Below are 22932 nucleotides of genomic sequence, written 5' to 3'. Positions count from 1 at the left end.
ACATGTCAACAGGGGACTGTTCAAGCTGGTGGAGGCTCTGTGATGGTATGACGCGTGTGCAGTTGGCGTGATATGGGACCCCTGATTGATACGTCTAGATACGACTCTGACCGGTGACAGGTACGTAAGCATCCTGTCTGATCACCTGCACCCATTCATGTCCATTGTGCATTCCGACGGACTTGGACAATTTCAACAGGACAATGCGACACCCCACACGTCCAGAATTGCTACAAAGTGGCTCCAGGAACACTCTTCTGACTTTAGACACTTCCGCTGGCCACCTAAATCCCCAGACATGAACATTATTGAACATATCTGGGATGCCTTGCAATGTGCTGTTCAGAAGAGATCTCCACCCCCTCTTACTCCTACGGATTTATGGACAGCCCTGCAGGATTCATGGTGTCAATTACCTCCAGCACTACTTCAGACATTAGTCGAGTCCATGCCACGTCGTGTTGTGGCACTTCTGCGGGCCCTACACGATATTAGGCAGGTGCACCACTTTCTTTTTTTGGCTCTTCAGTGTATATATATATATATATATACACATTAGATTTATTTGAGATCTAATATATATATATGTATATAATGCTGTGTGCACTGATACTTATTTTTAATATTTTCTAGAAGCCTCTTTTTTACCAATAAAATTTTATTTTTACCCGTTTATTGGTTACGGACAAAAAAAAAGCAACTTTGAAAGACATCATTTTTTTTCATGGGTGAATACAATTAAAGAAATATGGACGTTTTTAGAGTCTGAGAATGAGAACACTTCCGTGTATAGAGATTTCTTTTTTTTGCAGCTCACAAAAAAAAAAAAATTCCCTAATTGTATAACGAAGCATGTTATTCTTTGTCACTACGCATAGATATCGAGATATAAAACAGCGTTCGAAATCACTAGTGGTCCGAGACCACTGACTAAACAATCGGACCACCGAGGAAAAAATTGTAGTGGTCCGCGGGACCGTAGCTGATCCCCTACCCACTCCGATGATACATTGATAGCGGAAGCATATTTTGTGGGAGGCCAGTCGTTTTATGTTCGCCACAGACAGCAACAAGCCTACAAATGGTACAATTATTCAATCATTACACTTCACCAGGGCCGTCTTGAGAGCATCACGGGCCCCCGGGCCAACTGATTTTTCTGAAGTTCTATTTAGAAATTTCTCGAAAATGTTAACCAGTTATCATTTTTGTGAGCCCCCCCTTCTCCTGGGGCCCCCGGGTCGTGGCCGGCCTGAAAAATTCATGGCAGCACTACATATGAGGAAGTTCACAACCATAGTATAGATCAAGTCCATTTATCTTCATTATGGATAATAACACCTTAAAATGTTTGTAAAAGCAGGGCACTAAGAAAGTGATAGTTTTAACAGAACTTTGACATATATTTAGTTCCTTAACATCACTTGCACTGAATTAATTATCTATTAAAGACTTTAATGTATCATTATCATAATAAAGATAAATGGACTTGGTCTACTATGGTTGTGAACACCTCATATCACAAGAATTACACAGAAACAAATTTCACGGTACGTTCACAACTAGGACACGCACATTCCATCAAATATGGACGAGGTACATGTGTGGTTTAGTAGTAGTAGTGAGAATATGACATGCTAAGCATGTGAGCGGCCAAACGAGCGACTTAGAGACAGGAGGCAGCATATTTGGAGGAAACGGGAGGAAACTGAGTGGGTAGCCCAGGGCAGCCAATTTTATTAATGAGTGGTCAAGAGAAAATACACCAGAATGTGTAGAGGGTGGCGGAATTTGTGAAAGATGGCAAAACCATAAATCAGCCCTCTGGTTACGTTGGCCCCACACGTTAAGACGCCACTGAATAAGACATCAAGTATAGAGTATTTGTACTGTGTATATTTTAATATAAGAACTGTGTCAATATGCAGACATTCAGGATGATCCGTACACAGGAGACTGTTTCATGTCCATTTCGACTCGGACAGATTCCTTGAAATGCCTCTGAGGAGAATTTACGTATTTCGGAGGTGGGTCCATCACCTGCTGGGGATATTCGTTCAGCGTGGCACCGACTGGTCGTCTCGACATCGGGGGACTCGGGTAGCCAGCGAGAGTAGGCATCGTGTCGTACGTTATAGTCGAGTACTGATTGTCGCTACACCCGACAGAATTGCTGAGTAGATCCTCCCCAGGTTTCAGAACCACCACGACTGGTTTCGACCTGAAAATAATTAAAATTGTTCAGTTAGAAAAATTGAATCTACGTTACAGTAATAAATACCCTTAGTTACTCATAGGCAGTGCTGTCTAAACGCATGGGCCCACCCGGCCCCGCTTACTAAGTCATATTTTTGCTCTCCCAAGAGCGACTCATTAACGAGGTTTGACTGTATATATGTGTGGTTTTTTTTTCCTTTTTTTTTTCTCTTTCTTTAGTATTTATGCCGACAGATATGTATCGGATATTGTTTTGTGGGCTCACAAGCTTGCTCAGCACCTAAATGTTTTGTAACTGTGTTTAAAAATCTTAAATAAAGGAAATTTGAAATTAAACTTAGTGAACTGCGACGATGTTGTTCCAGATCACTCAAGTGTTCCCGACTTTCGAAAAGGTTGAGCATTCTTGCCTTTTAGCGGGGTATAATAAAGAAGCACTTACTTCCGTTTGAACAGGAGCACAACCACTATAACGGTACAAGTGAGGATGACGATGCTGACCACTACGGTTGCAACTATAACTGAAAAAAACAGATGGCGTTCTGTGTAATTTTTGTTACTTTAGTTACAGAAGATACATATATACATATATACTGTATGTAAGCAGTACTTATCCCTTTCAGACCCGAGCATTCATTTTTTGGAATTTTTAAGATGATTTGGCATTTTTGATGGTCAAAATATACATTAAAAACATAAATGCCAGCAAATCGTAATTTTTTTTTCAAGTTTTAAATTAAATTAATTTATTTATTTTTTGTAGAATAATTATAATAATAATAATATAATAATATAATTATAATAATTATAATATTATATTATTATTATTATTATTAATATTATATATTATAATTATAATAATAATAATATTATTATTATAATAATTCAAATTATTTCAGCCAAAATGATGTGCAGAGTATATTCATCCTCACATACAATTTTTCTTCCATAATTTTATTGCTAAATTTTATGTAATAAATCACGCCTGTTCTGTTCTTTGAAGTACAGTCAATCTTCGGCTTGCGTACAATTTGTTTTACGAACAACAAAAATTGATTCGACTTACGAGCTTATCTTGGTTTATGAACGTGAAAGCCGGAAAAAATTAGACTAAATCCGAAGGAGCAATAAAGAAATTGAGAAGTCTACGGGGACACACGACGGTTTTTTTTCCCTTCCAAGTTCTTCTCTCCAAATACGACTCCTTCTATCCAGTATGAGATTTCAAACTTTGAGAAGGTTTACATCAAAGAAATTTCTCAAAGATGTTTCGTATTAATTTCTGTCTGGCACAGAATCGACACTCATTGACTTCCGAAAATATCATTTCAGTTTCCTGCGTTGCTCATGTATCTTATCGATAAAGGTTGGTATCAAATGCCTTAAGCCAAGTTTTCCTATAGGAGTAGGTGTTTTTGCGCTGCGTGAACCGAATTGGACTATTTCGCGTCGGCAGAAACGCATTACATAATCACGCTACGCGTTTGTGTTTTCATCAGGGCCCTGCGCGGCATCAGCTACTCGGTCGTCTGCATACCCCGGTTTGGAGCGGAAAGGAAAGGGAACACAATAAAAAAATGAAGAGAAGATCGGTGAAACGCGCGGCGCACGACGCATTTGACTCCTCCAGAAGCAGACGGCCAATCACGCCCGACGTAAAGCAGCACCTCGTATTGGCGATTTGCACGCCCCACATCCAATCACTATACGGTATTTGTGAGCCAATCAGGAAGACTCTACCCCAAAATAAGAAGAAACGAAATAGGATGCCGTGTTTCAAAATGTAGCAAACTTGCTAGGTAGTATGAGTGACGTTTATGGCAAACAGTGCAGAGGCCTTCTAGCTCTAGGAGGTGCTTCTTAAAGCCCTGTCGTGAGCATTATTGCGCTCTGTAGTAAAACAGTCATACCACTTTTCTTATTGGTGAGTGGACGGCGTGTCGCGCTGGGTGATTCACGTTGCGCGCGGCACGGAAAACCTGCTCCTAGGAAAACCCTGCTTTATGGAACCATCAATTCGGTTTAGAAGGTATTGTGGCCAGATTGCTTTACAGCATACGCCGAGATAGACTTGATAGTCTGGGGGAGTCGGGCATGATGAGGATGATCTCAATTGATATATATACATTTACATTAGATCAGTCGGCTCAGCCTTTGAAGCTGAGGGGTGCCCCTCCCCCGTATCTCCACCCATGTCCGTGCTATGCTGATCCTTGTAGTGGGGTGTTTAATACTCCATCAATATCGCGACGTACGGATTCGCCCCAGGCATCGAGCACTCTTGGATATTTCATTCAACCTATGGGCCATAAGGCTTACGCGATAGATCGCCCAAATTCACGTGCAGTGTTGTTATAAATGTGCACTTATTGCAGCACTACATTACCGCGTACCCAATTTCGGTCATATATCACCATACGGCAATTTCCAACCAGTATAGTTGGGTGGGAAAGGAAAGTGCTACCTATCGGCGGTCACCCCAGTCTCGGTAGGTAACGAACTTGTTTCTGATGTTCTTGCCTGGATTCCAACCCGTGGGCCTTGACGGTAACCTTCGTAGAGATGCAAGACGAGCATCTTACCACTGCGCCACTCGGGCGCTTTATTGTACCACTGGTTTCACTTATTTCGAAAACAAAACAGACCAATGGGTCGTGAAGGTGCTCATGTTGTTCAAACGGCTGAAAGCTCAAAAACCCCTACATTCAGGGCCTGTTTCTCTCATGGGCAAACGGAACACGTGCCCATAGCCCAGAAAATTTCGATGCACATTCGGATGCCGAAATTGGCCTTTCATACCCCCCCCCCCATCTCTGCCCATACTTTTCAAGAAAAAAATTTCGAGGGCTTTCACACAAAGATTAAATAGATGAAATCAATGAGACTATAGACGTAGCTCCGGTTCTGCCCTGGTATAGGATATAAGCCCGGTATCTCGTATGGATTGTTTCCCTCTAGGGCAAAAAGTATGTTTTTAGTGTCAGTATGATGTTTTTAATTGGTTTCACACGTTAGGGGTCATTCAAGTATTAAGTCAGCATCGAGGGGGGGATTGGGTTTCGGATTTACTGACTTTTGATGACGGGGGGGGGGGGTTCGAAGGTTGCTTACGTCATCAACCACCCCTTTTTGAAGATATGAAATATTCTGAGCTGCTGACGAAATTTTGCTAACGGGGGAGGGGGGGTCAGTGTTTTGCTGACTTTTGCTGACAAGGGGGGGAAGGGGGTCAACAATGGCTGAAAATCTGCTTACGTAATACTTGAATGGCCCCTTATGCACTTGAGGAGTGCCGTGGGAATTGACACTAACACTCCGTGAAGTAATTGATACATTTTGCATCGATTCCAATGGGGGAAAATTATTTCGGTTTGCGATCGGACTTCAGGAACGAATCAAGTTCGTAAACCGAGGATTGACTGTAATTCTTTTAGACCATTGTGGGGGGGGGGATGGGATTTAGAATATTTTGGACAATTCGTTTCAGACTATTATGGGGAGTTTTAGATAGACATTGTCATTTAGCCGCTGGTGGCAAAAAGTTTGAGAACTACTGATTTATACCAGGAGAAGTCACCTGGTGTGACTTCTTTTTTGGAATAGTGATCTATCCGTGGTTCAGAAATGCGGGACAAAAGCTTCCAGGAATTATTTTTTTACAGATAAACTGAGATTCTGTTTTTTGAAATGCGGGACGCAGTATCTAGAAATTATTTTTGGGGGGATACTAGGGAAATTTTTTAGGAGTGTGCAGAAATTGTTTTTTAGGGGAATATTGAGACGTTTTCTTTGAAGTACGGGACAAAATGTGTGGAAATTATTTTCTGAGAGGGTTTAGAAGATTCACCGCCGGAAAATTCACAGCTAGAAAAATTCACCGACAACAGTTCGGCACGAATCAGTGAGCCAGCAAGTGCGCGAAGAATGACCGAGTGAGAGGGTCAGTAAATGATACAGTAGTTAGTGAGTGAACGAGCGAATAGTGTTGGTGAGTGAAAGCAAACTAGTGAGTGAGTGACCTAGAGATACAGTTATTGATCTAGTGAGTGAGTGATTGAACTAGTGAGTGAATGTCATGGGAGTGAGCAAGTGGTAGACTGAGTGATCTAGTGCAGTGTTTCTCAACCGCCGGGCCCTGGCATCAGTGGCCCGGGCCGTGACTGATTTATCTTTTAATTTTTAACCATTACTCCGGGTCTTCCACTCGAAAAAAATACTCAACCGGGCCGCGGGCTTCTAAACGTTGAGAACCACTGATCTAGTGAGTGGCAGAAACCTAGTTGGTGAGAGAGCGAGCGGGGCGGAATAAGTGACCAGGTGATTGAGGGTATAACAGAATGAGTAACCTAGTGAGTTGATGATAGAATGAGTGACCTAGTGAGTGCATGACAATGTGAGTGATCTAGTGAGTAAATGAGCGACCTAGAGATTAAGTGAGCGACTGGCCTACAGAGAGATAGATCGAGTGACATAGTGAGTGGAGTGAAATTGTGAGTGACCTGGTGAGTGAGTGATATAGTGAGCGAACTAGTGAGTGAATGAGTGACAGAGGGAGCGATCCAGCGAGTGAGTCATGGAATGAGCTACCTAGTGATTGACCGAGTGACCTGGTGAGTGAGGGAGTGAGAACGAGCTAGCGACAGGCCGGTTTCGCTCATTCATTCACTTACTCGTTCACTTGTTCAATCGATCATTCATTCACTCATGTCGATGAATTTACCGGAAAAGTATACTGAGACGTTTCTTTAAAATGCAGATCAAAGAAATGCTTAGAAATGATTTGTTTCGCGGGCGGGGGGGGGGGGGGGACTGAAACATTCTTAGGAAATATGGGGCGCCTACCACTCTTGAGTGACTTCTCTTGGGGAGGGGGGAGAGAAATTCATAACTTAGGATAGAATTTTTTCAACACTTACTTATATTTTTGTACTTGTATCCACGGCTGTTGTTCGTCGCTTGAAAAAAAAAAGATAATTGATAATATTGATTATATATATATATATAATCAGTTTAATTATAACAAACTGAATAGTTGGGGGGGGGGGCAGAAAAATTATCATTATTTACCAGTGCAAACCGCAGTGGATCGAGACCAAGTTCCATCAGCCAAGCACGTGATCGTATCCGGTCTTCCGACTATCTCGTATCCGTGTTCGCATTTGAGCTTCTTCACGCTTCCGACCGACAGTTTGCTCTCCCTGCCGACGAATTGCCAGTCGCCGACTGTCGTGTTCATTTCGGGCCGGTCGCATAAAATCTCTGGAGGAGGATACAAATTATACTGATGAAAAATTTTAACGTTTTTGGTTTTCAACAACATACATTCTTTGATTCGGGGGGGGGGGGAAGAGACTGGTGGTATTATAGAGCATATCAATCATTTTTCGTCACTTGTTTTGGATTTGCTTCCCCCCCCCCCCCACCACCACTTTAATTCGGGTTTATTCTAGGTCACTGATCCCCGACCTGTGGTATGCGTAGTCCTGGAAGTGCGCGATTGGTCATTCCAGGGATCCGCGAAAAATATTCAGTAATGGTCGAAAAAACGTTTTAATTGGAAAAAATGTAGTCTAAATACAATAAGGTACGTTCATATACCCTCGAGCCTCCTACGCATTTCTGAAGTACACAAGTCTCCTACGCATTCCAAGAGTCGGAAGTTTCCTACACATTCTAAGAGTCACAAGTCTCCTACTCATTTCGAAAGTCACAAGCCTCCTACTCATTCCGAAAGTCACAAGCCTCCTACTCATTCCAAAAGTCACAAGCCTCCAACGCATTCCAAGAGTCGCAAGCCTCCTACGCATTCCAAGAGTCGCAAGCCTCCTACGCATCTATAGAGATAAATACGACTCCCACGCATTTTGAGAGTAACGCATTTTAAGGAGGAACCCATTTATAGAGGCACGCAAGCCTTGGTATTGCCACTTCAGCAGTAGTTTGCGAATTCCTGGCTCAGCAGCGGCTGTTGTCAAATGCCGGCCTTTCCGTCCTGCGAAAGATGGGGAGCCTACCGATAACGGACACCGTGGGAACAAAAATAAGGGGGGGGGGGGAGATGTCTGCACGTAGACATCGTAGCGGGGGGAGAGATACGTAGCGAAATACGTTGAGAAATGACTTCACGGACTTCAAAAGTGTCCGTTAACGGGAGTTGCCTGGAAAGTGTCCGTCATGCATTTTCTGTTCGAGGCCATAACAAATGTTATTCATACCTAGTGCTGTCTTAACGCGTGAGTCCATCCGGGCATGGCCCAGAGGATTCATGATATACAGTTTTTGCGAGTAAGTATGTAAAGTGGTTGGGGTGTGTATTTCTAACCAGGTAGGGGGATGGGGGAGGGGCCTCAGGAAAAACATTTTGCCCGAGGACCTATGTTGCTCTTAAAAAGACAGTCCTGTGCATACACATACATATTTCTCTTTAATATGTCCTATTGGAAACTGAAATTACGATATCAATTGCTCCTGTTTCCAAATGTTGGCGTAAACTGGTCTCGTGTGTGAGGGGTGTCCAAGCCCCTCCCTTAGATATTGGTCATCATCTTCGTAATCACCTACGGGAAATTTTGTTCAAAACCCCCTCAATATTTTCAATAACTTAACTTTACACCTATGACTGTTGAACCCATTGTTTGACTTTCTTGTTGCATAACAATGTATGTATGCTATTATATGCGCATGTTACACAGGGTCTGGATTATTGACTCGCTTGCAAATGCTGGTATACGTTTGCGCTCATAGAGTCTGCTATTGGTCGTTCTCGTTTGAGATATCTTGCTTTCGAAACTATGGTTTCGGTGATTATCGGTGCTTCTTGTAAGCCCGTATGTGCAGCCCTTCAGTATAGGCGGCTGGCACCTTTCGTCGGTGCTGATCTTGAGTGCGCGGATGGGACTGCGAGGCGATTGTTCGAGTCTCCTCCTGGACCATCCAATGCGCCTCCGATCAGTCTGTGGTTCGAGCCTCCGAATCTCCAGTGTGTGATTCGTGAACAGCTCTTGAGGAACCAGCGTAGGCGCTCGTGGCGCCCTAGCCCATCCCCTCTGGAAAGCGCCCCTCTTCTTCCTCGCGATCCATCTCCAACGCCTGCGCCGAGTTTCTTCGCCGATCAGCCGATCTCTGCCGTCGAGCAGGAGCTGATCGACATCGCTCTTCGTCGGAGCATGAGGACTCGCTGCGGGATCGTTGACGAGGAAGTCGAGGCAGAGGAAGCAGCCGAGATCGAATGGCTTCTTTCGAAACACGCAGGTGGGCAGCCCCCGGTCATTGGTGGTGACGTCACCGGGTCCAGGGCTCGACCCAGGCGTAACCTGCGTGCTTGGGCGCGGCGCTTTGCCAGAACGGTTCGGAGGTATTTCCTCTGTTGCCGCTCTGGGCCCCAATGAAAGAAGAGCCTCGATCGGCTGCGCAGGATGAAGACGGAAATAGGCCTACTGGGGAAACCCGCCGTATACAAAAGGGGTTAACGCGCCTAGCACCATACCTCTCAGGTGGTGTGGAAAATGGTGCAGAATCTTTCCAAATTTTGGTTTCGAAAACTTTTCTTGTTACGTCTGTTTACGTCTGAAATTCATTGGGAAGGCAAATCGAAGTAACCGCATCGATTGAAGAAGTTTCCGCAAGAACTCGCGTTGCATTTTGCTTACCAAGAAATCATTCGCGGTGTCTTCTTGCCGTTTTTCGGAAAACACTGTTCCTGCGTTTTTTTCTCGTATCGGAACAAAATATGAATTGTACGTGTTAACAGGTAATTGTGCGCTTTCCAGGCTTTCCTAGTGCTTCTGGAAATTTTTCTGAAAGACGAAAGAAAGTGAAAGATTTGCAAGAAAAACTCAACATATTGACTATGCTTAACAAACCGAAGTCAATTGCGCATCGTTAGGATGTCAATGAATCTATCACTCAGGATGTCCTCTACTTGTGATATAATTATAAAACGTAAATCGAGTCGCTTGATCAGGATGTGATGCGAGCGTTTAAGGCTGTCTATCAGGGCCGGACTTGGGCAAATGCGAAGGCTGCGATCGCACCGGGCCCGAAAATGTTATGGGCCGTAAAACTAAAAATTTAAAACTATAACTGCTTTAAAAAGCCAGGACTTTTGTCAATCTATTGATGGAAGATATAACGCCGTTGGTGTAGTGGTATCATTCAAAATTCCCATTTCTTCGTCCCGAGTTCGATTCTCGGGTAACGCATTGAAACAGTTTTGTTCTTCATTGCCCAGTCCCGTCATCCGGGACAATGGTTAAAATTGCCAATGGTCGATAGCGCCTGGGTGGTGCACGGTATGAAGTGAAATGATGAACGATATGTTGATGTACTAACAGACACATTGGCTAGCGATATAATATATATTGTTACGAAGGGTAGAATTTGAAAAGGCTTGGTTAACGCATGCAAGGTTCGCGTGGCATGCGATTGTGATAATAGAAGAACGAGATTCAAAATGGACTCGGAAAGTAGAACGCGAAGGGAGAAGACGTTCGGAAGGCTGCTCTAGTTTAGCAGTAGTTTTAGCAGCTCATGTAAATAAAAGCGAGTATTTGTTCTCGAATCCTCGTTCGTGTGATTGTCTACCCATGTTCAAGTCCTCGGTGAAGAACCCTGGAGAGATCCACGCGACGGGACGGGTCTGGTGAGAAGAGGTTCGACGAGTGACCCGGCGGCGCGACGTAACAAAACTGGTGTCAGAAGAGCGACGCTGCAAGGACTTGAATGGTCAAGACAAGAAGTATGGAGAAGAACGAGACGGGAGAACAGTTCAAGCAGCTGATGGATATGATGGCCCAGATGAAAGTTAGCATGGAGTGCAATATCGTCGCCGTCAACACATCCATCGCTGCTGTCAAGGAGGATATCGTCAATGGTGTGAGGCAAGCCATCGCCGCTGCTTGTGAAGGAAGCGCCTTAAGTCGTGTGTACCATGGCTCACAGCAGCATGGTGGGGCGCGTAGACTGTGCAAGCAAATCGAGTTTCCATGCCAGATGGCCATCGACCCTGGAGCGAACGTCAGACTCGTTTGGAGAGACCTGTATCGAAGATTCCAGCAACGACTTCTGTACGCGCCACCGTCGTTGACCCTACAGACAGTCACGGGAGAGAAGGTGACTGTGCGTGGAAAGTTGGAAGTCTCAGCGAGGTTGGTGTCGGTCACCTATCGTCATGCCGTCTTCGCAGCCGACATCCAGGACACGGGCATCCTCGGACTGGACTTCCTGAAGAAGCATGGACTGTCTTTGGACATTCGGAGTGACCAGTTGTCTAAAATGAAAGAACAAAACGTCGTCCTACTTGGAGGTTGTCACGACGAAGTCCTTCAGCGGAAAGTGATGGCTGTTCCAGAAGCAGGAATCCCCGGCGGGAGCATGGACGATGGTGGAATCGGAGCCGTTCTCTTGAGAAGGCCGGGTAGCCGGAAGAGAAGGATCCAGCATCGTGAGGGAGCATCGCGAGGAGATGCCGTTGCCATATCGAGGAAACCATGCCCACGGAACTGCCGTCATTGTCTCAAGGTAGAAAGGAAATACAGGTCTGCAGAACCTATTGTGAGACAGCTACAGTCTCAGGACTTAAGTGACGATCCTTGGAGTGACGAGCACACTCGAAAGGCACAACTGGAAGATCCGGACGTACGAGTGGTCATACACTGGAAGGAATCCGCTTGGAACAGACCAGGGTGGCAAGACGTCGTTTCTTCCAATCCGACCACAAAGAGATATTGGGCCCTCTGGGACTCCTTGGAGATGAGGAACGGCATGCTCTACTGCCGTTGGGAATCAGAGGCTGGAAAGACTTTCAGACGGCAACTCATCATACCCGAAGGCCGTGTGAAAGAAGTTTTGAAAGGGTCGCACGGAAGCGCGACTGATGGACATTTCGACATCACCAGAATGGTACGGAGGATTCGTGTGCGATACTATTGGGACAAGTTCAGGACCGATGTGGAGAAGTGGTGTGAGAACTGTGACACCTGTGCCGCCCGGAAAAGACCTCCGAAGTGGACTTGTGGCCGACTTCAACTCTACAACGTTGGTGCGCCATTCAAGAGAGTTGGCTTAGACATCTTAGGACCGTTACCTGAAACCCACGATGGTAACAAGTCTATACTTGTGGTGATGGACTGTTTCACCAATTGGACGGAAACATTTTCTGTTCCCGATGAGGAGGCCGAGACTCTAGCACAAATGTTGGTGCAGAATTGGGTGTCTCGATTCGGAGTCCCCATGATGATCTATTCCGATCAGGGACGAAACTTTACGTCAGCGGTGTTCCTTGAGATGTGCAAACTTCTGGGAATGGAAAAGACGCGTTCTACTCCGCTTCATCCGGAATCCGATGGGATGGTGGAGAGATTCAACAGGACCCTTCTGAATGACCTCTCGTTGTTCGTGTCGAAATACGAACAAGATTGGGAAGTTACTGCTGCTTTTGCTGACCTATAGGAGTGCCGTCAACGAGGGCAGTGGATTTTCACCGTCACAGATGATCATGGGATGGGATCTTTGGCTGTCGAGTGACCTGCTGTTTGGGCGACCGCAAGATGCTCCTCTTCGTACGGAAGAATACGTCGAGGAATTCCAGGAGCACCTTGAGGATGTGCATCGAATCGCCAGAGACAGGATCGACATCGGCCCCGAGAAGATGAGAGTTTGCTACGATGCGAAGGCCCCATCTCACGACTTCAAGGAGAGAGACCTTGTCTGGCTTTGGAATCCTAAACGCAGGAAAGAAGGACGTCCGAAACGACGGCTAGAAAGGCGTTCGAAACGACAGGAAGGGTGGTGCCCGAAGCTCCGGAAAGGAGGGTGTCCAAAGCGATGGAAAGGAGGATGTCTGAGACGTCGGAAAAGAGGATGTCAGAAACTCCACACTTCATGGAAAAGACGTCACCGTGTCAGGAAGAAACGGTGTCCGAAACTTCAGACGTCATGGGAAGGACGCCGTCGTCTTAGGAAGAGACTAGACATCATCGTGATGTGGATTCAAAGGACACTGAAGTTCAAGGTTGTCTATGTCATCAGACTTACTTATTACCATAAGGACTACGGAGGACTCACCGATTTGAGGACTGCATTGTCCGGGACGTGCAACTTTCGAAGAGGGGGGGGGGCAATGTTACGAAGGGTAGAATTTGAAAAGGCTTGGTTAACGCATGCAAGGTTCGCGTGGCATGCGATTGTGATAATAGAAGAACGAGATTCAAAATGGACTCGGAAAGTAGAACGCGAAGGGAGAAGACGTTCGGAAGGCTGCTCTAGTTTAGCAGTAGTTTTAGCAGCTCATGTAAATAAAAGCGAGTATTTGTTCTCGAATCCTCGTTCGTGTGATTGTCTACCCATGTTCAAGTCCTCGGCGAAGAACCCTGGAGAGATCCACGCGACGGGACGGGTCTGGTGAGAAGAGGTTCGACGAGTGACCCGGCGGCGCGACGTAACAATATTTTTTCTCTAGAGAATGCGCATAAATTGGTATTTAGAACCAATGCCGTCTTAACGCATGGGTCCTCACGGAAATGAGATATCGTTGAAAATTTTGAGAATTTGCTAGGTAGGGCCTCAGAAAAATCAGTTGGCTAGAGGTACATGATGCTCTTGCTTGGCATGACAGCTCTGCTTAGAGAGTATAAGATAAGAGTCCCAGAACATAACTTAATCCGGTGGCCCGTGATGCTGCAGAGACGGCCGTGATACGCTCGTCTTCTACCAATTGGTTGAGGTACGCAAACCTTGTACGTATACCTGAGGAAGGGAGCACTTGTCGCACAGACGGTTGGGAACTATTGCCTTGGGTCAGTGGTTCTCAAACGTTTTTTGTCTGCGGCTCCCTAGAATAGTTTGGCCGATATTTTCGCATATAAAAGAACCACTTCAACGAATAAACAGGCGCACAAATCAACAACTCCAGCTCATCGCGACGCCTCTGACAAAGATTGTGACGCTCCTCTAATAGGATCCGTGACGCTCACTTTGAAAAATACTGCCTTAGTTGAATTCTTCGCACTTGACCATATCACGCAGACATGAGGCCCTGCTGTAAAATATACATCAACTGCAATACCTAAATACTCACCTTCGCATTGTAGAATCCCGTCGCTCCACCTACCGCTACTGTCGCATACGAGCCTCATGTTCTCACCCGGTTTGTATCCATCGGCGCAATTCAATGTGGCTCTTTCCCGGTTCACTTTCATCCACCCGTTCAGGATGAACACGTCCGGTGGCTCCTCGCACCATAGAGCTGAAGTAGATAAAGTAAATTTGAGAATAACAATAACACAGTTTAAAATGGCAGGCATTTTTAATTTTCAAGAAACGACACCGTAGGCAGGGGCGGCTCTTGTGCTGCATGACCCTTGAGGATTCACGGGACGCTGTAGGAAGGGCGCCAAATCAGAGTTGAAAGGGCAAAATAAGTTTTTTTTCGACCACAGACACATGGTCAGGCGTCAGGGGCCCCAGGAATATTTTCTCCTTCTGACCAAATTATGGCCCGTCGCTCTGTCTCAATGAAGAAATATAAGTAGGTGTTCGAAGACATGGGCTATGCTGGAAAATGTGCGCGTATGTGTTATGAAGCTAACATGAAGTTTGTTTCTCTGTTACGCTTGTTATAGTGCTGCCATCTGCCATCAATTTTTCAAACTATAAGTGAAGTGTAATGATTGAATAGTTGTACCGTTTTTCAGGCCTGTTGCTCTCTGAGGCGACATTTTTTAACGGGGAGATCGGCTCGCATTCGCGTCTTGAAGTTGGGAACTACAGACAGAATACAGAATAAACCGTACACGTCCAGGCTCTATCGCTATTGAAATTTAAGCACAGTGATCGTAAGACCACGGACGTGCCAGGAAAACCTACCGGTGTACCGGCCAGCCGAAGTCACCCCCAAGCCAACCCACCAGACTAGGGCTCCTCTCGCCACCTTGCCTCCATCCCATTCCCAACCCAACAATAGTCCAGCATCGCCGCCCGGTACCACCAGAACGTTTGCGTCCCCAAACCCCAACTAAACAAGGAACCACAGACAACCAACTTCAGCCAACCACCCATAGCCCACTAAACAATTAATTATGAATGTCCAGTCGGCCGTGCCACCACGGTGATGACGGTGGGATTCGACCATGCAACAGCAGATAGCCCCCACTGATACTGATCACGGAATAAAAAGATCATTCGAAAGATCCCTTTACGCTGATTGGCTTTTGAGCCCTCCAAATAAACATAGACGGTGCTCTCACGACTTGAAGCAGACCTCCTAGAGATAGAAGACCTCCGCACGCTGCTCGTGACGTTAGTAAAGTAGTCCATTTTCCTTCAAAATATTCAGGGAAAAAAATTCCCTGCTCGTGCCATTATCATCCTTGTGCGGAAAAAGAAATAATCGGGCTCAGAATTGGCGATTTCTATCGATCCCCGCATTCAATCACCATGCGGCATTTGTGAGCCAACCAAGAAGATTCTACGCCAAAATAAGAAGAAACGAAATAGGATTGCTGTAGTTCAAAATGTGGCGAACTTACTAGGTAGTCTTAATGACGTTACAGATGAACTTGGCAACCCGTGCGGTCTTCTATCTCTAGGAGGTGCTGCTTGAAGGCCCCTACTGCAGTTCATAGATAAAAAATAAGCAAAAAATAAAGCTTACAACTGTCTTTGACGTAAGCCTCAGCTTCACAGATTTCTAGAAATTTTGATGCACCACTGACATCGAGAATGAAAATCGAATCTGATACGTCAGTGGAATTACACGAGACAATCACCCACTGGTTCGCATCTGTTGAAGAAAACATAAATACAAACACTAATTAGTAAATTACACCGTATCAATGCATATACGGGGAACCTCATAAATTTGTAAATCGTCTAAAAAAGCATTAAAAAGAGAAAGAGTTGGTTATAACTAGTTGAAAGCGGTTTGTGAGAAGGTATTTTCAGGAAGGGAGATTTCTTTTGGTACAGAAAAAAAAAATTCAGTTTAAATTTTTGTAGATAGGGGGCGATGCATGAAAATCCTAGAGTGATAGGACTAGGACCTTTCTGCGTCCGAAACGTTCGTAAATCTTCAGCTGGGCATTCGTGGCTGAGGTAAAACAACTACAGTACACCTTTATCTACCAATTTTAGTTATATTTACCAATGGGATGAATATCACAATGGAAAACCTCATGCAAGAGCCAGTAACAGGAAAATTCAGAAATGAGCTGTTTATTCATACACCCTGCGTTTAATAGGACTCTGATTTCCATATTTCTGGTGATTTGCTTTAGGGCAGCTCTCTCTGTCGACAAAAATTTAAACTAATTTTTTTTTTCTTGTACCAAAAAAAATCCATTTTCGTGAAAATAATTTTTTTGCAAACAACATTCAAATATGCCAATTCCTTCAATTTCTTTTAAACTGAATGTTTAAACTATTACAAATTCATGGAAAACCCTGTATAGAAAATCGATATCACACACGATACTTTAAAGCGCAATATTTACCAAGTACTTTCGATATTGTGAAGCAAATCTTCGTAAATCCATTGACGATAGTCGAGATTTCCAGCTGTATTCGACCTGTTGAGAATGAGAAACATTTAATAGACCGTTCTTTTTTCCATTCTAAACTACTCTGATGCAAAGGCTGATCGTATTACATGGAGATAAATACGGGGGACAATTATCACGAAGAAATAATTAATAACTGATATCAGAACTATTTTAACATATTTTGCCAGTATTATAGGAAAATATAGGTCGTATGTTTATCCTGTGCTGATGCGTATCAGAAGTACAGTAGAGTATCGTAAAAGACCACATAATAGTAGCTGAAAATTACCTTTAGGCAAATACAATCTAACTGCCCTGACGACTGCGGGATCATCGAGGAACAACCGTATACTTTGACTGGCACTCGGTTTAGTTCTGAAACAGGTCCTCGGGTCTTTGTCAATGAGTCTGTGGATGTCCATCGATGAATGGGATGTCGAGGATGCCGTCGGATTCCTCAGCTTGATTTGTAAGTCTTGGATAGAGATGAGAGAAATTATAAAACTTGGCTTTCGAAACGTTGTTTCATGAGACTCCAACATACGAAGATCGAATCCGACAGGGGCGTAGCCAGAAATTTCGTTCGGGGGGGGGGGAACCAAAGTGACAGAACAATGGATTTGGCCATCTTTTTCCCTTTTTTCGGTCATTTCTCACATTTCGGGGGGGGGGGGGGGACCAGATCCCCAAGTCCCCCCCCCCCCACTCGCTACGCCCTTGGAATCCGAATGAGGTACAGTTAAAAGACAATGCTTAAATCACCAAAGGAAGTTTTATTGTGAGAACTTTTCTCTAGATAAACCCTACATATATATTTATGTATCATGCAAATAGGCGAGAATTTAAAAAACAGAGAAAGAGTTTCTCGGGCTAAAGGATACGTACCCCTTGGGAGCAGTGCCGTCTTAACGCGTGAGCCCAACAGGCACGGCCCAGGGTCCTCAAGAGGGGCCTGATAAAAATGAGATATAGTTGAAATTTTCGATTAGCATGCATGTAAATTTGCCACATGTAGGGCCTCAGAAAAATCACTTGGCCCGGGTCCCATGGTGCTCTTAAGTTAGTCCTTTACGTGTGAGTCTTTGGAGATATTTCAGAGGATCCGTGAGCTTGGATGAGAGAACACAGAAAAATTATAAATTTTACATTATTACAGTGGAACAGAGCTGAAATTCGAAATAATCGCTCACTCTGTAATGTAAGGCTAGCATGCACTTGTCCCGGGTGACAGAGGTGCACTCCTCCCGGCAATTTTAAACGAACAAAGGGAAAAACCGTCTACCTTCCTGGCGCCCGGAGCATCATAATCTTCCCCCCCCCGTCCTCCCCTGATTACGGTCCAGCCAGGGCCACAACTAGATGCTTGGTCACCCTGGGCAAGCGCGCATTTTGACGCCCCACTGTAATGTTGAAGGAGAGGTTTCAAAATGAAATTTTTACGCCCTCGGATCCACACCTGGGGCACGAGACCCACCTGTTCCCCTCTAGTTGCGGCCCTGGGTCCTGCAGTGGAACCTCTCGTGATGGGCAACTCCTGTTAGTGGATACCTCCAGTTAGCGGACACTTGGTGGTGCTCAGTGGAGAACAGGGCTTCAATATTATTTCACTATATATAAATGGACAATCCCCGTTAGGAGAAAAAAAAAATTCGCTTCCAAGAATGTCCCTTATCGAAAGATTAACCCTTTATTTGGCGGTGTTGCTCTCAAAAAAACTTCTTCACTGATAGTAATAACTTTTCAGTTAATAGTAATAATTTTTCAAATGAAGACATTTTTGAGCTCGTGTAGGCATTGATGCTTCTTAGAGAACTCCCAAACATTCGATATTTACTTGTAGGATATCTATGAGGTTCTTATAATTGCCAACAGAGAATAGCTCAAAGGTACACGTTTCCTATTTCTTGACAAGCCAAACAAGAACGACCCTTGCATATCTGAGGAAAATACCCCCAGGGCCGCAACTAGATGCTTGGTCAGCCAGGGGTACGCACGCATTTTGGCACCCCACCCTCATAATGTTGAAGGAGAGGTTAAAGAGTGAAATTTGCGCCCCCCCCTCTAGTCCGGTGCCTGGGGCACCAGAGCCGCCTGCACCCACTTAGTTGCGCCCCCCCCCCGTGTGTAGGAAACATTGCTGTGCATTCAACAATGATAGAAAAGTAAGTTTTAAATAAAGTTTTAAAGTAAGCAATAAATGATATTTTAAATTATTCATATCTGTGTATATCATATAAATACAGTGAGCTCCTTGAAGTGCAACATCTCATATTTTTTTAAACATTAACATTTATATATATATATATATATATATATACTTCAGGTACCTTATTTGCAAAATATAAGCCACAGTTTCCCAACCTTTTTTGTCCCATCGCCCCCTTCTTGAGAAATGTTTTTCTCCTATCTCTCCTCCAACGCAATCTAACTCATAGGATCCTATGTTAAACCCGCAGCTTCTACCGCCCCCTGGAACATTCCATCGCCCACGTTGGGAATCACTGGTATAGTCGCAAAGGAAGAGGTTGACAATCGTTCCCCCCCCCCCTTCTTTCATTCACTATAATAACGACTGAAATTACATACGAAATTTTAATTGAAAAATCACAACTGAAACAACAAATTACATTGCGGTTGAAAATTATGGCCCCAGGGGGGCGTTAATGCCTACGTTGGGAATAACTGATATAAGCCCTCAAAAATTTTCTCCTCTTTATATTTCAATGCTTGCAGTTAAAGAGTTAAACCGTACTTCTACGAAAAAGTGCACGCGTACTTCGTAAACACTCCTCAGGAATTTCTAGCTAAAATTATTACATATGTACTATGTTGTGGTCCTATAGTCTGAAGCTTAGCGTTTCCAACGTAGTTGCAGTTGACTATTTCGTAGAGACTTCAGGCACTGGTCATGTCCCGAAGTGATCGACCAGTCGTGGTCACTTATTTTTAGGACGCTAGACATCATCAGACTAACTGTTCATGAATCTCGTACACATTCCTCTGCCGGAATTTGTAACGAATCGGTGCGTGTTAAAACGTGTTGTGTGAGTGTATGCATATGCATGTCCCAAACAAATTAATGTTGTCGGAGTTTCAATTGTTTCGTCTTCTTGCTGGTGCTGCAATCCAGGGGCGTAGCCAGAAATTTCGTTCGGGGGGGGGGGGACCAAATTGACAGAACAATGGATTTGGCCATCTTTTTCCCTTTTTTCGATCATTTCCTCACATTTCGGGGGGGGGGGGGGAGGACCAGACCCCCCAAGTCCCCCCCCCCCCGCTACGCCCTTGCTGCAATCAGTCTTCCATATTTTGACATAAATAAGGTAAATACTTGAATTTTTTTTCATGTTATGTAAGTATTATATTGAAGGTCTCATATAAAGTTAGCACACATACTGCATTGTTAAAAAGTTAACATACACTCATACCAATAAAGTAAACATACATACTGAATATTTTTCATTAAAGAGACCCGTGGCACAAAAGGTCCGTGGCTTTCATCTTAGGGTGTAAAAATAGTGCGTCCGTATTTCCGATTCTGGAAACCCGCGTAGTCTCCGATTGGTTAAAAATCCGAATCTCAAGCTAAAAAAAGTTGAAATTCGGGTTTTTAACCAATCGGGTTTCCAGAATCTAAAGTGCGGACGCACTATGTTCACACCATTATATCACAAAGCATGGGCCAGTTTGTATTTGACCTCAATACTAGTGGTTTAGGATCTGCAAACATCTCCTGATGATGACAACTACTAATATTGAAGAAACGTTCAGGACGAACTCAAACCGAAAACGGCTCTGTATGTTCCAATATATGTGAAGACAGGATGGTTCTGTCCGTTTTATATAATCACGTGGATGAAGAAAAGTTATCGCTTACCGCAGAAAGGGATTTTATCCGTCCATTTGCCGGTCACTTGGCATGTTCTGCTGTCCTTTCCACTGCGGAGGTATCCAGAAGAGCAATTGTACAGGACTTTGTCACCAGGCAAGTATCTATTTTGATTCGGTTCGTAGTATCCTTTGGATGGCACATCAGGGGGCTGACAATCTGAATTCAAACAATGACGTCATTTCGATCAGTTTAACCGAGGGAGAAAGAGAGAAAATTATTTGCTTTCAGATATATAATATATTTATAGTACTAACTATAAACTTACACGTAGCCGAGGAGAAACCGTAAAGAAGTGAGCATGACAAAATGATTCGGTATGCGGTGGTGGCTGCTGATGCCATTCGATTATTAACTGATGCAGAATCGTCGGCGTCGGAGGACAAAGACAGAAAAGGAGTCCATTGTCTGTTTTTGTTTTCTAATCATCATCCCAAGAGACTACGTCAATGACTTCTTCTCGGAAGTTCTCGCCGAAACTCGCGAATTTCTTACATCCGGTTCCCGTGATAGTCACACTGACAGGAAATTAGAAAGATGCATCATCTTTATATCACTTCTATTTCAGATGAAAGTTTCACGAGTAATTGAAACTCATACTCTCACCGATTTGAATGTCACTCAGCGAAACCCCTCTTAACCATTACCCCGCTGATGCGGTCAACCCTGTTTTACGGCAAAATAATAATAAAAATTTTGTTATTTTTAAAGGCTCCAGATGATAAACCCCCCCCCCTCTTTTTTTACGGCCATCACCTCTTTTACGAATGATTGCTTTTCACCCTGTACTTCAACGAGGGTTTTACTGTATTTACAGGAGGTGCAGCAAAAGGTTTCCCAAAGTGAAGGGCACAGATGGTATCCCCGATGAAAAAAACCAAGGGAACACACAATACTGGGTGAACCCTTAGAACGACAAAGTCGAGATATCTCGTCCAACTTGATCCGATTTATTTCGGCAATCACGAAACATATCGGCTCCTTAAATGCCTCTCATTTCGGCAATCTGGAGCCCAGCTACTGCGTTGGAATTGCTTTCACTGTGAAACATGTTTTCCATTTCACCCCCTTCCCCAACCTGTCGATTAACTGTTAGTGGGAAGACTCAGCTTTTTTGTTCAAAGTCTGATAACAGAAGGAAAGATACAATGATGCTGAGGTGGCCTGTGCGCTGTGCCGTCTTAACGCATAGGGGCTTCAAATGCGGGGGGGGGAAGATCTGGTTAAGATTTTTGGGATTAAGCTCTTAAATTGGTAAGCAGGCATTCCCAGTCAAGTACGGAAAGGAAGGTCTCAGAAAAATTATATTGTCAGGAGGCCCAAGATGCTCTTGACACGGCACTGCCCGTGCGGCTACTGTGGAACGGGTCCCACAATCCTAGAGCAACCTATGTGTTTAGTACCTCCTACCCTGAAAGAAATCTGTTCGCTTTACACTGTGGTCGAGAGGTGATAGTAACGGACTCGCATCGTGAGGACTCGTGTTCAGATCGTGGGGTTGACCGGAGCTAGTTGTGTGCAGTTGTTCCCAACTTCGAGGCCCGAATGAGAGCCGATCTTCCCAATAAAACGCTTTACCACAGACAGCAATAGACCTACAATGGGAAAATTGTAGTTAGAAAAATTGATAGCAGATATCGGCACTGTGCGACAAAGCATTACACAGAAACAAACTTCACGTTAGCTTCACAACACATACACGCACATTTTCCAACATGGCCCAGGTCTTCTTCGACCAACAGCCAACCATCTGGTTTTCTAATTTCTTCAAAAAGTTTTTATGCGTTTGTTCCCCATACGTTTACACGATATGATCATATGATCAATCGCAGTCGAAATTTCCAGGATAAAAGAACCCAAAACGTTATCTCCAAGCAGGACAGACGCGATTCTAGCCAAGAGCCAGCTTACTTCAGGATAATATAAAAAAACAGCACGAAAAAAAACAAAAAAAAAAGTTCTGGAAGAAGAAAACCGAAACACTCATTTTGAGAGGGGGGTCATTCAAGTATTACGGCAGCATCGAGGTGGAGGGGGTTTCGGATTTGCTGACTTTTGATGACAAGGGGAGAGGGGGGAGAGGGGGGGGGTCCTGAAGGTTGCTTACGTCATAAACCACCCCTTTTTTGAAGATATGAACTACTCTAAGCTGCTGACAAAATTTTGCTGACAGGGGGGGGGGGGGGTCAGTGTTTTGCTGACTTCTGCTGACAAGGGGGGGGGGGTCAAAAATGGCTGAAAATCTGCTTACGTAATACTTGAATGGCCCCAGTACCATTGTTTGCTCAC

At 44.4% G+C, this 22932-nt stretch overlaps 1 protein-coding gene across 1 annotated transcript; it reads right to left on the bottom strand.

Moving 5' to 3' along the window:
• Positions 1-1876: 1876 nt before the first annotated feature.
• Positions 1877-21064, bottom strand: LOC149064729 (P-selectin-like). Its single transcript, XM_089255269.1, has 10 exons — positions 20912-21064; positions 20632-20802; positions 17044-17229; positions 16707-16781; positions 15869-15997; positions 14294-14461; positions 7285-7476; positions 7134-7172; positions 2660-2738; positions 1877-2221 (listed from the first exon to the last, which is right to left on the bottom strand). Exons 1-10 carry the CDS (start codon positions 20985-20987, stop codon positions 1933-1935), a joined length of 1404 nt encoding a protein of 467 aa, XP_089111395.1. The 5' UTR covers positions 20988-21064; the 3' UTR covers positions 1877-1932.
• Between the last annotated feature and the right edge of the window lie 1868 nt (positions 21065-22932).

The sequence above is a fragment of the Pholcus phalangioides genome, unplaced genomic scaffold, assembly GCF_987345545.1.
Source record: "Pholcus phalangioides strain wild (caught in Gottingen) unplaced genomic scaffold, Ppha-v1.0 ptg000042l_1, whole genome shotgun sequence".
Taxonomy (NCBI): Eukaryota; Metazoa; Arthropoda; class Arachnida; order Araneae; family Pholcidae; genus Pholcus; species Pholcus phalangioides.
The sequence above is the reverse complement of the archived record's forward strand: the minus strand, read 5'-3'. Positions and strand labels throughout refer to the sequence as shown.